Source organism: Astatotilapia calliptera, chromosome 11, assembly GCF_900246225.1.
Source record: "Astatotilapia calliptera chromosome 11, fAstCal1.2, whole genome shotgun sequence".
Lineage (NCBI taxonomy): Eukaryota > Metazoa > Chordata > Actinopteri > Cichliformes > Cichlidae > Astatotilapia > Astatotilapia calliptera.
Window position 1 is genome coordinate 10,145,088 of NC_039312.1, and position 13,766 is coordinate 10,158,853.

The following is a 13,766-nucleotide window of genomic DNA, read 5'->3' on the forward strand; positions in this document are numbered from 1 at the left end:
TTGACTTAGGATTTTTAATGTGAAGTCAGACTGTCTGCCGATATTTTTAACCTAGTTATTTTTGACCTCAGCAAGCCTCCTGTGACAGCTCTTGCCACTCAGTTTCATACTGCTGCCACTTCCCCTGTTTGTCACTTACTCAGTCATGCATATTTGTCCTTGGAAAAATCCTGCATGTGTGACCAAAAAAAATGTTTCTCCAGTGGAAATCTCAACATGTTCTCAAGTTTTTCTTAACTACTTGTCATGTTAGAAATGAGGTAATTAAGCATGCAAAATACATCTCACCTGGACAGAGGTGACAACTTCAGCATTGGTGCTGAGCATGCCTTGCCAGATCCTGGAGAGATCCCTCAGGTTAAAGATGTAGTGGAACTTTGCAGGAGTCGGAAGCATCTTGACCTTAGTCAGCTGCCAGAGACGACGCGTGAGGGAAACCAAACGAGGTACAGTGCTCTGGACCTCCTCGCTAAAACCACGTCCTGTGTAAAAGTGGCCCTCACCGATCACGCCTGTGTCATAAAGTCGATGTTTAGAAAAGTTATATATTTTTTTCCAAAGTAAAGGATACAGTGTGTTTCGTGAAATCACTGTATGGTGGCATTTATTAGTACTTAGTTCATCCCTCTAACTTGCTGTGATATATATATGATTGGCAACTATATTACAAGCACACAACGCCTACACAACTGTCTGGAAATGGTAAAATAAGAACAAATAAAATAATGTATGTCTCTCAGGACATACATTATACATTATGCCTTAGACCTTGTCATGTATGAACATGTAATGCGAAGTAATCCCCAAAATATAAATGACTGCAGAAAAATGACTTCTTGCAGTGTTTTACCCACCAAATATCTTGTCTATCGAAGCATTGGAGGGCAGCGTGCAGTTAAAGATTGAGAACTGCCTTTTCAGTCTCTGTGGTATGTCATTACGGCCCCCTGCAGGATGAATCATTGCTGCCAGGAACTGAACATCCACAATATTTGTGAACTCTCCAGGTTTTTCCAGATTGAAGAAACCATTCTGTTCCATCAGCTGCCTGACAATCTCATTAGTCACCTGTGATTGAAAGCAAGAAGCTTAAATCAAGAAAAGTTTTGTTTTTCATTTATTCATCATTAACCAGTATTATGAATGAAAAAACACCAGTAGAAATGTTATAATGACCTGGTCTCCCCACTCATTGATGACAGGCATGTTGATGTCATCTATAAAAATTGACATTTTCTTCCCAGCAGGCGGTCCATAAGTGGTCCCCATCCTCTTATCAACATAGCTCTCAACTGACTTCTAAAAAAAGGGAAAAAAGGGAGGGATGAGGCAAGAAAAAGTACAGCGAGATAAAGAAAGAGATCTTTTAATTTCAACTGAAATGTAATTCATCACAGATCATCAATATCACACATGTTCATATTCTTTAATGGCAAATGAACACAGTCATGGTGTTGGTTTTTATTATAGACCTGCTCTGTGCATAAAGCATTGCCAGGTTGGCAATGCCTTATACAACTGCCCCCTGCCTTGCATTGAAACGATTACTTTCTTCCTGTCTTTGGCTGTGTGACTGCTGTCTACTCTTACTACTTCAGCTGTATCTCATCACTCGATCGGTCCCTGAGTGTGCGCAGTAAGGAGCCTATAATATGCCTTGTTACTCAGCTGTATTCCGCCCTCTTTCCTAGTTTGTGTCTATTTTGGTTTCACTGTACTTTGCATCCATCCTTCATATCTTTTGTTTTTGGTTTTACTACTATTTGTATAAGCCTTCAGCTAATTCCTGTGTTTGATCTCTTGGTGTTACGTTCTGTTGCATCAGCTTTCATTTTTAAAGTTTGCTCTTTATTCTTGTTTACCTGCCTGTGGTGTTCTCCCCTCTTTAACTGAACGCTCCTTTTAAGTTAAAAATTCACAGAGTGACACACTTCTGTTTCTTCTAAATTAAGAGAAACGTAGGCAGGTGACCTGCTGCTTTACCTGGAACATTAGTGGTGTAGTAGCAGAAGAGAAGTTGAGACTCTTGCCTATGTGGGTCTCAGGGTCATACTTTGACATGTAGCTCTTGATGATAACAGTCTTGGCTGTTCCTTGCTCTCCAATTAGCAAAACAGCCTATAACAAACATATTTAGATTTGCCATCAGTCCAAATTATCCCAACTAACTTCCACGTTATAGGATAACATGAGAAGGACGACAGTAGAACAAGACCGCGAACAGTTAACTGTGTCCTCCAATGCAAGAGAGGCACGTCTACGGCATATTCTATGAGGAAAGATCAAAGGGAAAGTAAGAGCATATCCTCTGCGTCTGCTGAGCATAAACACATGATGCTGGTTTTGTAGTTACATTTAAATGTTTATCCAAAGTTTACTTCAGGTTGTCTCTCTGGAGAAAGTACATGACTCATTGTCAAAGTCTAAAAACAGATGAGACCTTCATAAATGTAAATATAGAGGATTTAGAAAAGACACAAAACACTCAAGAACAGGAAGGTCAGATTAGACTTTGAAAACAGAAAACAGCTAAAAAGAGCCTTGCACAATTATCCAAAAACTAAAACTAAGATTGCTTGTGCCAGAATGATGGGAAAAGAAAAGTATGTGGAACATCATCACATTGTCTATCAAACATGGAGAAGGCAGTTTAACACTACGCGTTAAAGCATGCGCGTGTAGGCTGTCACTGGAAGCGGGTCACTAGTGTTTGCTGATGATGGAAATTACTCTAACTGGTAACCATACCTTGCCTTGCTTTGCAATAGTCTGGGTTAGGAAGTCTGTTCTAACGTTGTCCACATTGGGGACCAAAATTGAGCTGTACTCTGGTGTGAATTCAGATGGATAAATGTATTCCTCCACTCTGGTGTTCCAATGGACCCAATGACCTGGAAAAATATTTAATTAAATTTTAATAAGATAAAGCTTGTTGTAGAGATCAACACAAAATATGAAAAAAAAAAAAATTTCAAAATAATATTAATCCAAGGATATTAATTTAGTTTATCACTAAAAATAATTTTATATACACATATGTACTTTCCATAAGTACAACATGAGACATAATGTCTCTGCCTACCCAGTAACTAAACAACGCCATCTGACTGAAAGTTAATGAAGCCATGCTTACCATCTGCTGTGACATAGTAGTCAAACATGGTGTCCTCACTGTCAGGAGGAATGTCTGGCAAGTTTAGATGAATACTCTTGTTTCCTCTAAGCCAGATTTCCATCTTCCTCCGATCATCCAGTTCAAGTACGGCCCCAGCGCTCCACATTAGTGCAAAGACATAAAGCCGCTCCAAAAACTCTCTGGATAAATCGCCACACTGCTCCTGTAAATTGATATCCATTTTAAGATGAGGAAATTCAGGGATCATTAAAAGAACCCAAAAAGGAGATGAGCACTTCATAAGTTAGGCCAAGTCTATGAAACTGAACATACAAAATATATGGACAAAACTATGAGTCCCAGTCTGTATAATGGGTATAAATGTGCTTAAAAAGGTTTTGAAAACATAAATACAAGTTGGTCTCACTATAAATTTCCACTTCTACTTCAAGAGTCACTTATCAATGAAATATTCATTAGCTGCTGTTCGTGTGCATGTCCAGTGGATGGGAATACCTCACCTTAGGTGGTATGAGTCCCTGTAGCATGTTTATGCATTGCATGATTACAAAGGCCTCTAGCATGTCCATTTTGAACTCTAGTGACTGCACGCAGAAGCGGTAGAGCTCGGAGAAAGACGAAGAGAAGAGCTTTCTCAGTATCTCTGCCTCATGTGGGGACCGTTTCTTCAACCAGCCCTAGAAGCAGCAACAGCATGACTCTATTTAGTCAAAACTACATGCAGTGCACAGGTTTTAAATTATATGATTCACAAGTAAATATTGCCTTAATATACCTTGATTTCAAACTTTTACGAAATGAAACAAAAATAATTACAACCGGTTTTTCACCTCTAGTATGGGGATCCAGGTGAGCACAGAGGAGCTCATGAACACCATGCCATTGCGTGAGACGGTGGCTGGAGAGGCATTGTCGATGTTATGCGGCTCAAATACCACCTTGCAGTTGGGAGCCATTGGTATTTGGTCTCCATTTGCGAGTGTAAGAGTTCTGTTGTCATCCAAAACTGAATTTAGGTTTTCAATCCAGATGGCGTCAACTGGCCCATCCAGCACTATCCAGATGTGCTCTCCTGTGAGGGAAACAAAGTGTTTGTTTACATGATTACGAAAATGAGGTGGTATGAAGACCTTGTGCTGTCACCCTCAAGCAAAAATGAGCTACATTTCTGAATATGAATTTAGTGCAGACAAAAGAGTTCAAAATGTTTTCTTGGCTAACCAGCAATCATGAGCTATCAGTTTGCAAGAAAAACAACAACTGAGTCATTTATTTTGTGGAATTTTAAATATGAACAAAGAAATCCGTTTCTCCTCGCTCTCCTCCCAGTTGGAAAACATCCAAAAACAGAAACACAAAAGACAAATTGCGTCTGAAACAAGCAAAAGGCTGACGTTGTCTGACGTTCAGGCAATATCGCACGATAAAGCTGCTGTTTGAATGTGGTTTACACTCTAAATGCTGAGAAATCAGTTCCTTTGAATATGACTACTACATGAGCACGTGTTTTACACAGAAGTTACCAGATGATACACACAAGGCTGTTTCTGCATCAGTTAAAACACAATGAGCGTGGACAGCACACAGCTGTTTTCACAAAGTACTTCTTTTCTTTGAGGAATATCTACTTGACCCAGGAGCTGCTGCCCTGTCACATTGCCACATCTACTTTTCTACACTGGAATTCACTCTGTCCAAAGTAGCAAGCTCTGCAAATGAACAGGAAGTAGCAGCAGGAAAATAATGCAAATACGCAGAGAACACCCCACTCATAGAGATGCAAAACACCATCAGAACAAGTAATTAATAGATGAGATGTGTACTTAGACGCATAAAAGCAAACATGGAATGCATACGCAATTGCCCGCAGACATTTTTAATTATCCGTGTAAGCTTAGAACTAAATAGGAAGATTAAACAGAGCTTTGTTTCCTTTGAACCTTCCAACGTTGTCCCAACGTATTAATACTTAATTGCAATAACCTACTTGAACTGGTTTGTCAAAGTTCTCATGGAAAACAATGTTTACCAATGATTTTTTGCTTTATTAATACCCAAGTGTGACATATGTGCACAATAAGAAACTTTTTGGACCTTTCTTTGCTCTCAGTGTTTTCCTCCACAGTGTAGAGAAGATGCCATCAGTCCAGTCATTTGTGGCCACATCTAGCCTGCCAAACATCTGAGGTGCAGTAATGGCTTTGGGGTTCATGCGCATCTCTCTGTGAGAATGACCACATTCTGGAAGAAAATTAGATATTAGCAGAAACATGTTCTGTTTTCCTAAAGTTAATATAATGGATAATATAATACTTTAATGGAGCAATAATTATATTAAACACATGACAAGGTCACAAAAGTAACAATATTACCCTAAAAATATGTAGATTTAATAAGATACCCCATAAATTAAATAGATATCTTGTCCCAGTATGAGTATATTTCTTCGGTTATTCTGTTCACATATTCGTGCCTACAGTACAATAGATTCAAAACAAGCTTACCACAAGTTGGTGTCTTTTTCTTTAAGCTCACATGCGACAAAATACACTAAATCCTACCTGTCATAGCTTTCATAAGCGTGTGTATACAAGTTGTCTTTCCAGCCCCACTGGGCCCCAGGGCCATCATGCCATGTCGGACTCTTTGAGTCTCGTACAGCTGGATGACCTTTAGCTTCCAAGGAGGATGGTTGATTAGGCCTGCATCCTCCACCTGAAGAAACAAAGTAGTTACAATTCCAGCTATTTTTGTAACAATAATGCTTTTACTGTATTTACAAGTATAATAACTTAGTATACAGTCGTGGTAAAAAGAAAGCACACCTTCAGTCAATTTTAAGGTTTCACACATCAAAACATCTTTTTTTTTTAAATTAAAAAAATGAAGCCAAAATGCAGAAGCAATATATGAAAAACTAAACTAATACTATCAAATGCACTTGCTTAACTGATCAGCAACAAAACAGCATAAAATCTAAAAGTTCCAACTTTTAATTGCATCTCTCCCTTCCTGCACTGTTTTTCACAAGTCCTCGGGTTAGGTCCTTTACAAATAATAAATGCCACTATTTGTATCCTTCTCGATGTCCTGTCCTGAGGTCTGACATGACAAATACGGCGGCCTCACTCTCCATTAGGCTTTTGGACCGTCTTACTCAGCCTTCGCATTTCTCTTTCTGCCTCTTTCCATTGTTTCCCCTTCCTGTTCCCCCCATCTTGCAAACTTGGTGTTACTGTGGATTTTCACTCTCCTCGTCAATAACAGATAAATCCATTCTCCAAACTCTCCTACCTGTTTGTCAATGGCAGCTTCTAGTTCAGGGTAGCCCGCTTTGTCAAGTTGGATGCCCGGGAAGAGGTCTTCAATCAAGCTCAGAAAAAGTGGCTCATCCTCATCGATCTAAACGCATGTGCACACAAATTTGCAAAACCCAGTGAAAACATGAAATATCAGCATGGTTATCTTTTTGATGCCCTATTGTGTACATTGTAGACTTACCAGTTTTGAAAGGTTCATGTCCCTTAGAACCCTCATGACAATGGTAGACTTTGTATCACTGGGGTTGGCTCGCTTGGCTGCTCCCAGAGTTCGCAGAACTGACAGAATGTTGCGCAGGCCAAAATCATAGTGAACCTGAACATTCATAAATATCATTTTAGTTTCATTTACATTAATGGAAACCCGTGCAACCTTGTTGTTAAGTCATGTGACAATGATACCTCCTCCAAACTAACTCCTTTTCTGACCCCATTCCTACAAGCATCACACTCTATTTTCAGCAGCCTGTGTGTCAGTAAGACTTTTTATGCATTTTTAGCTGCAGCTTGTTTATGCTCCCACACTCAGTGCAAGTTCTACCACTTTCCACTTGTTACTGCAAGGTTAAAAGGAAGATCTTCAATTTTTATACCTGCTTGGACAGTTGCTCCTCGCACAGCTTGTAAAGCGTGAAGAATTTGCGTGCAAGCTCCATGTTGTCGATAAACCCACAACTGGCCAGTTTTACCCTAATAATGATTTGACGGTCTGGAACCATCATGGCCACGGAGCGGAAGTTGATCTTCAGGTTTTCAGGAAGCTCCTGACGACCTGCATAACCTGGATTCTGATTACATGGAGAATAACAAAAAAAAAAGATATTAATGGAGTAAAACAGAAATAAAACATTTAATGATAATTAGGAGTAAATGCTACATTGCCCATTCTACTGCATTAGAAATTTAGATCAGTGGTCCCCAACCCCCGGGCCTCGGACCGGTACCGGTCCATGAGTCGTTTGGTACCGGGCCGCGAGAGTTGAGGCTCAGGTGTGAAATGTATGGTTTTCAGGGTTTTTATCGGTTTTCTGCGTTATTTTGTCATCGTTTTTATCGTTAACTCAGTTTTCCTGGGTCTTTTCACGTGTGTTATGAGTAACTCTTCTATTTTTCAGTAGCGGTACTAGTTTTATTTTGTTGTATTTTTCCGCGACACCTTAAAGGCCGGTCCGTGAAAATATTGTTGGGCATAAACCGGTCCGTGGCGCAAAAAAGGTTGGAGACCGCTGATTTAGATGACAGACTAGAATGCAACAACAATGAAACTAAATGGATGAAGTTTATACTGGAATGTAGTTCATCTTCATCACAAACGCTATCCTTCAACTTCAGCAGACACAGCCTACAGACACAGCCTGGTTCACAAAGCTTGTCTATACTAATGTACACACACACACACACACACACACACACACACACACACACAGAATAAAAAAGAGGAAAATGATCTCTGACCCCTCTCGCCACAGGGAGGAATTATTCCACTGTTATATTTAATGACTTGCCTCAGGACAGCAAATGAGGCAAGGAGATAAAGCGATTTAACTATTACTCTAAGAAATAAATCACATGAAATAGCAGGCAGAGCCCAAAGTTTAATTCAAAAACTGACTTATAAAATATTACATGTTAGAGTTCAATTCCATTTTAGTGTTATTTGTGATTCATTTCAGTTTTCAAGATTAAAAATTTTGCTTTAAAAAAAAAGGAATCATTATGTGATAAATCTAACAGCCAAGAGTAAATATTGATGTCCATGCATGCACAGCATGTCCAGGCACCATCTGAAACAGATACAGTTCATACACTTCAATATTCATTCTGTTAACTAAGGTGTCATTTACTGATGTTAAGAACTGCCTCCTTTAGATATTTCCTCTGACCAGTCAAATAGATATTAGCAGTCTTGTTCTACTTCCATCACTAACCATGGTAAGGAAGATGCCAAACTCTGGGTTCATGTCCACATTGTCTCCATCTGTGAAGACAAAATTTTTGCGACGTTCCTTCTTGCAGGTGAGAACTATCGCGATCTGCTGGGCTGCCACAGAAAGAACTGGGAGGTCGATGCGGTTGAACTCGTCAAAACAGCCCCACGAACCAGACTGAGCCAGACCTGGTAAATCACATAAACACAGAGCTATGGTCCGTCCGCTGCAAACAAATAAGATATCTGACATTACATATTGTGTGATTGTTGTTTTTTTTTAATCTGTATTGTTATGATTTATTAGCAAAAAAAAAACCCCACAGGTCTATAACCTGATAACTCAAACCCTTAAACTTCTTTCTGGGTATATATTTATTGTCACGGTCCTGGGTCGGTGACCCAGTGTTTTGAGTTTTGTTGTGTTTTTGATCTTTGAGTTCATCATGGTTATCACTGTTAGTGTTTTGGTTTCTGTCTCAGTATTTCTAGCTCTCTAGTTTGTTGCTCTGTGATTTCTAGTTCTTGTTCCCGTGTCCCTATGTTCAGTGTCAAGTCTGTGTCTCTGTGCCTGTTGTGCTTCCAGTGTGTCTGGTTTTGCTTCACCTTGTCTCGTTAGCTCTGATTTCTCCCCGAGCTGTGTTTCCCTCCTGTCTCCCGTTCCCTGATTGCTCCAGTCCTGTGTTTTCCTTGCTCTGTGTCATGTCGTACCCTCACCATGCTGTCTGTTTTTTCCCCTCCGAATTCCTGAGGAAATTCTAGTTCCCAGTCCTGGTTTGTTTTCCTAGTTTGTGCTTCTTAGTTTTTAGACTCAAGTGTCCAGTTTAGTTTCGAGTTTTCTAGTTTGGGGTTTTGGTTTGTTTTTTGTGAAGTTTAATCTTTATGTAAAGCCTCCCAGCAATAAACGCTGCCTCTTTAAGTTGATTCTGTCTCATGAGTTCTGCAATTGGTACGTACTTCCTGCTTGCCACACAGTCTATCATGACACTTATAGCATGACTTTACTTAGTGATTCTCACCTTTAAATATTCTCCCCAAGCCTCTGAAGTCCATCTGGTCAGAGCAGTTGAAGACCACAACGTACTTTCCCAAACAGCGACCCATGTCTTTTATGGTCTCGGTCTTTCCTGATAACAAAAGGCAACATTTTCACAGCCTAAACTGAAATGCAACCATTTGTATGCTGATAGAAAACCTGACAACAAATGATCTCATAATAGAAACTATCAAAGCTAACTCTGTAATGAAGCCGTTCCCGACTGAGATAGCTGTGTTGTTTGATTCTTCATTTAAATGACCTGAGTTGTATAGAGTCTAGAAGGGTAAATTATCTATATTTAAAATGGTTAAATTCAATTACTTTAACACTTGGCAAACCTTGGAACAGCTTTTTAACATGTCTGTCCCATTCCGAAATCACAAGTTTTGCATACCAGTTCTAGGTTTTCATTCCTATAAAATGTTGCATTTTCTTTTTGATTCAATGTAATTTCCAAAAAATAGATAGATACTGTGTGACTAATTTTCATACCTGTTCCAGCTGGACCAGCAGGTGCTCCACCCATACTCATACCAAGAGCTTGGGCTAAAGTGATGTAACACCTGTCCAATTGTAGACACACAAACATAATAACAATCTAATTTCATAAATCATGAATCATTTCATAAATTCATAAGCTAATAATATCCATACTCAAAATGACCACAAATGAACGTGATCTCATTCTCCACAAGGTTCAAGGATTAAGCTTTAGAACCCTGCCCCTGAAGCTGATGGGGATTCAGCGATTTGCTCAAGGACACATCAGCAATCAGGATGACTGACAACAGGACCTAGCCCTCTGGTCACTGGTCTCCATCTTCATTACAATGACCGACCTCGGGGTAAAAATCATGGTAAAGCTGGGATACTGACATATTTTCTCTCCTTCTGCAGATACAGATTAATTCTGACCACTCCGTAACCAGATTTACTTTTTTCATCCCAACATCTTTTTTGCCACAATTTAGGACCACTTGCACCTTTCCCTTTTTTAACGTGATGTGGTGGCAGCGAGGAGGTAGGACAATGATAGCAAGCAAAACAAAGAAGAAAGACAGCATGAGAAAATGATGGAAAAGCAGAGCTGTCTTGGCGCCTCTAGCCATAAGGCCAGCATGCCACTTTTTTGGAGAGCTGCTGTCTGATGTTAGATGGTAACTCCCTCCCTAGTGCTGTCCTCTCACATCTCCTCCTTGTCTCTCCTCATCTTTTTTTCCCTCCTTGTCTCTTCTCATATTTTACCCTCTGTGTCTGTTACTAAGACACTTCTTGTTGTTGGACTGCTGTCTCCCTCACTCTGTCTGATCCTCTTTCCTTTTCTTTCTGTCATTCATATCGCCTGTTAGTTACAGATGTGATGATCGCTGTGTAAGACTGCTTCATCCTGCTTCATCCTGCTTTCTAATTTCTCATCCTCACAGTCCCCGAGTTGTCTTTTTTTCTTTGCTTTACAAATCCAGTCATTAGTCAACCACAGAAAGTTTAATCCATTTCATGAAACTTGACATTACAACGAACAATCACGGTCAAGTTTTCAGCATAAATCTAGAATGGGTTCCTAAAATAACTGATGCATGATGCAGCATGCATTTCTGACTTAGTTACAAAGGCAGGGTCACGTTTTCTGTACAGTCACTCCAAGGTTACACTGTCTTTGTTTAAACTGCAAAAAAGAAAAGTTATACTGCTGTTTTTTTCCTTTATTTTCTTATTAGTGTGTGTGCATATGACTTTTGCCATTATGGATACATTTTACTGACGTATGTCTGCTTTACCTGTCCGTCAAAGGTGTAATGACAAGCCTTTCGGTACACCCCAAGAATTCATTCTGGTAGACAAAGCCCACATCTGTAATGTTGATGATCATCTTGTCTGAGTCCTCATTGAAGTAGAAACGGCACTGCTTCAGCCATTCAAAGTCACTGGAGCTTTTGACATGCAACCGGCACTAGGTGGAGAAAGGGTAGCGATAAGAGACAGGGAAAGAGGGAAAGAGAGGGCAGAAGGAGACAAGGGGATGGAAACAGAAGTGAAGGGAGAAGGGAGATGGCATGTGAAGAATAAGAAATTGAAGGGCACCACTCAGAAGATTATTTGAAAAGAGAGATGAAAGCCAGATAAAAGAGGGGAAGAAAGGTGGAAGGGCGGGATGTGTGAGGAGGGATTTCGGTGACAGGAGGGTAACATTAAAAGGGTGGAAAGAGAAGAGAAGCAAGAAAGTGGAGGATGAACGAAGAGGTCATGAAGTGAAATGGGAAGAAAGGAAGGTAAAGGATAGGGGAGAGTGAAAAGGAGGGAAGAGAAAAGTCCAGCAAGTTAAAATGATGCAAATGGGAAAAAGTACAAAATGAATTAGAATAGTAATGAATAGAAGAGATAAAAAGCAGAATATGTGTGAGAAAAAATACAGTGGGGGTAGAAAAGTAGCAGTGTGATATATTATTGGAGAGGAAATAAGGTGAGGCAAAAATGTGTTTAGAAACAAACAGGACAAAGGAACATGAGCAGGACAAATTAATGGTATGAGCTAAATAAATACAAATGATTTTAGAAAGAACTGAAAAAACACATCCAAATAAAGTTTCTTCAAACTGCTTCTATTAACCTTGGGGTTCAGCAACATGCTTATTCTGCCTTAAGTGGAGATTCAAACACAGTCGTGACTTTAAATATTACTTGACTGCCATTAAAACCCCTCTGACTACTTTCGACAGAATTTACTCGCTGCAGTAAACAACATTTTGTATTCTGACATGGCAGCCCTTGGGAGTCTGAATATCAAACACAGTTTACAGAGTGGTTGCTATTTTGAGCCGGAGATTCTAATCTTGAACAGAAATTGCAAAGCGTTCATGTGCACAGTTCAGCGTCAGTCTAACTGATCCCAGCTCGGATGTCTCTGGCCTCTTTTCACCGAATGATCAACATACTCACCAGTTCATCAAATATGTCCCTCTGGTGGACATGAATAGTGATGAGGGTCTCATACTTGGTCCTCTCCACAGCCTCCAAGTCTCTTGTGGTCATGTCAATCAGGGTGTTAAGGAGATCCAGGAAGAACTGGTTGGTTTTGGACATGATGCGACGATCGTATCGGGCATTGGTCAGAGCTTCTTCTGAGTCCCTTGTCCAAATCATCTGAATACCCAGTAACCCCACCTACATTAATGTGCAAAAAACAAAACACATCAAAATGGTCAAATGTACCGATGACCTTAGAAATCTAACTATTGTTTTGATGAAGGAATACTATAGCAGTTTAGTACCACACCCCAAGATTTACAGAGAAAATAACAGCCCCAATTCCCAAAAGTTGGGATGCTGAGTACAATATAAATAAAAACAGAACGCAATGATTTGCAAATCTCAATAACCCATATTTTAGTCACAACAGAACATAGAAACAATAACAAATACTTATAGAAAACACACCCTTTTAAGAAAAAAAAAATACTTGTTCACTTTTAACAACAGTCAGTAAACATCTGGGAACTGGGGAGACCAGCAACTGTACGTGGGTAAGGAATATTGCCCAGTTCTATTTAGAGATGGCACGATACCACTTTTTTATGTCCGATACCGATACCGATATCATAAATTTGGATATCTGCCGATACCGATATGAATCCGATATAGTGTTTTTTAATCAACAAAACTGTTTTTTAAATATCTTGCTGCATTTTGTATAAGTTCATACTCAAGTTTAAAACAACAACTACACTAAAGCTATTCTGTTATACCTGTATGCAAAAAAAAATATTTCATATTTCAGCAATACTGATCAATCTAATAAACTTAAACCTACACCATCCTCCCTATTCTGGTATTTTAAAGAGTACTTAGCATAAATATTAAGCAACCTAACTAATAGGGTTCCAACTCCCAGCAACAACAAAAATAAATAAATAAAAAATAGGGAACCACCCCTCACGCTCCACCTCATGATGCTTAATCGCCGTAATCAACCTTAATTTGATGCAGTGTGAAAAAAAATGCACAGAAATCAATTATTTTTCAAGAAATATTAAATAGATTCAACATCTTTCTTCAACAGAATTGCAGACTGCACAGATGGTACCTTCCCAAAGGAAAAAGTACTATAGCTTACTAGGGTATATATATTAGACTTAATAGTTACTATATACAGTAATGGACTTCTATTCATTTTGCATCAAATTAAAACTTTGGGTGTCAGATAATTATTTATTAAAAGCTAGACATTTTAAATGAGAATAAGAAAGAAAAGTATGTCTTTGTGCCCCCTTTTCCCTGTTAATGCCCTATCGGCCCCCCTGGCTAAACTTTGCTAGATCCGCCCCTGCACAGTCTGACACAGGATGT

At 39.4% G+C, this 13,766-nt stretch overlaps 1 protein-coding gene across 1 annotated transcript in view; it reads right to left on the bottom strand.

Moving 5' to 3' along the window:
- dnah5 (dynein, axonemal, heavy chain 5) overlaps nt 1-13,766 on the bottom strand; it is a 97,949-nt gene that overhangs the window by 57,069 nt on the left and 27,114 nt on the right. Inside the window, 18 exon segments of the mRNA XM_026184650.1 lie at nt 289-512; nt 855-1,068; nt 1,177-1,299; nt 1,984-2,118; nt 2,749-2,891; nt 3,134-3,338; nt 3,637-3,813; nt 3,967-4,208; nt 5,231-5,377; nt 5,698-5,851; nt 6,431-6,538; nt 6,638-6,772; nt 7,050-7,244; nt 8,385-8,572; nt 9,403-9,510; nt 9,915-9,985; nt 11,201-11,373; nt 12,360-12,584. Of these exon segments, the coding sequence (XP_026040435.1) occupies nt 289-512; nt 855-1,068; nt 1,177-1,299; nt 1,984-2,118; nt 2,749-2,891; nt 3,134-3,338; nt 3,637-3,813; nt 3,967-4,208; nt 5,231-5,377; nt 5,698-5,851; nt 6,431-6,538; nt 6,638-6,772; nt 7,050-7,244; nt 8,385-8,572; nt 9,403-9,510; nt 9,915-9,985; nt 11,201-11,373; nt 12,360-12,584 (2,967 nt within the window).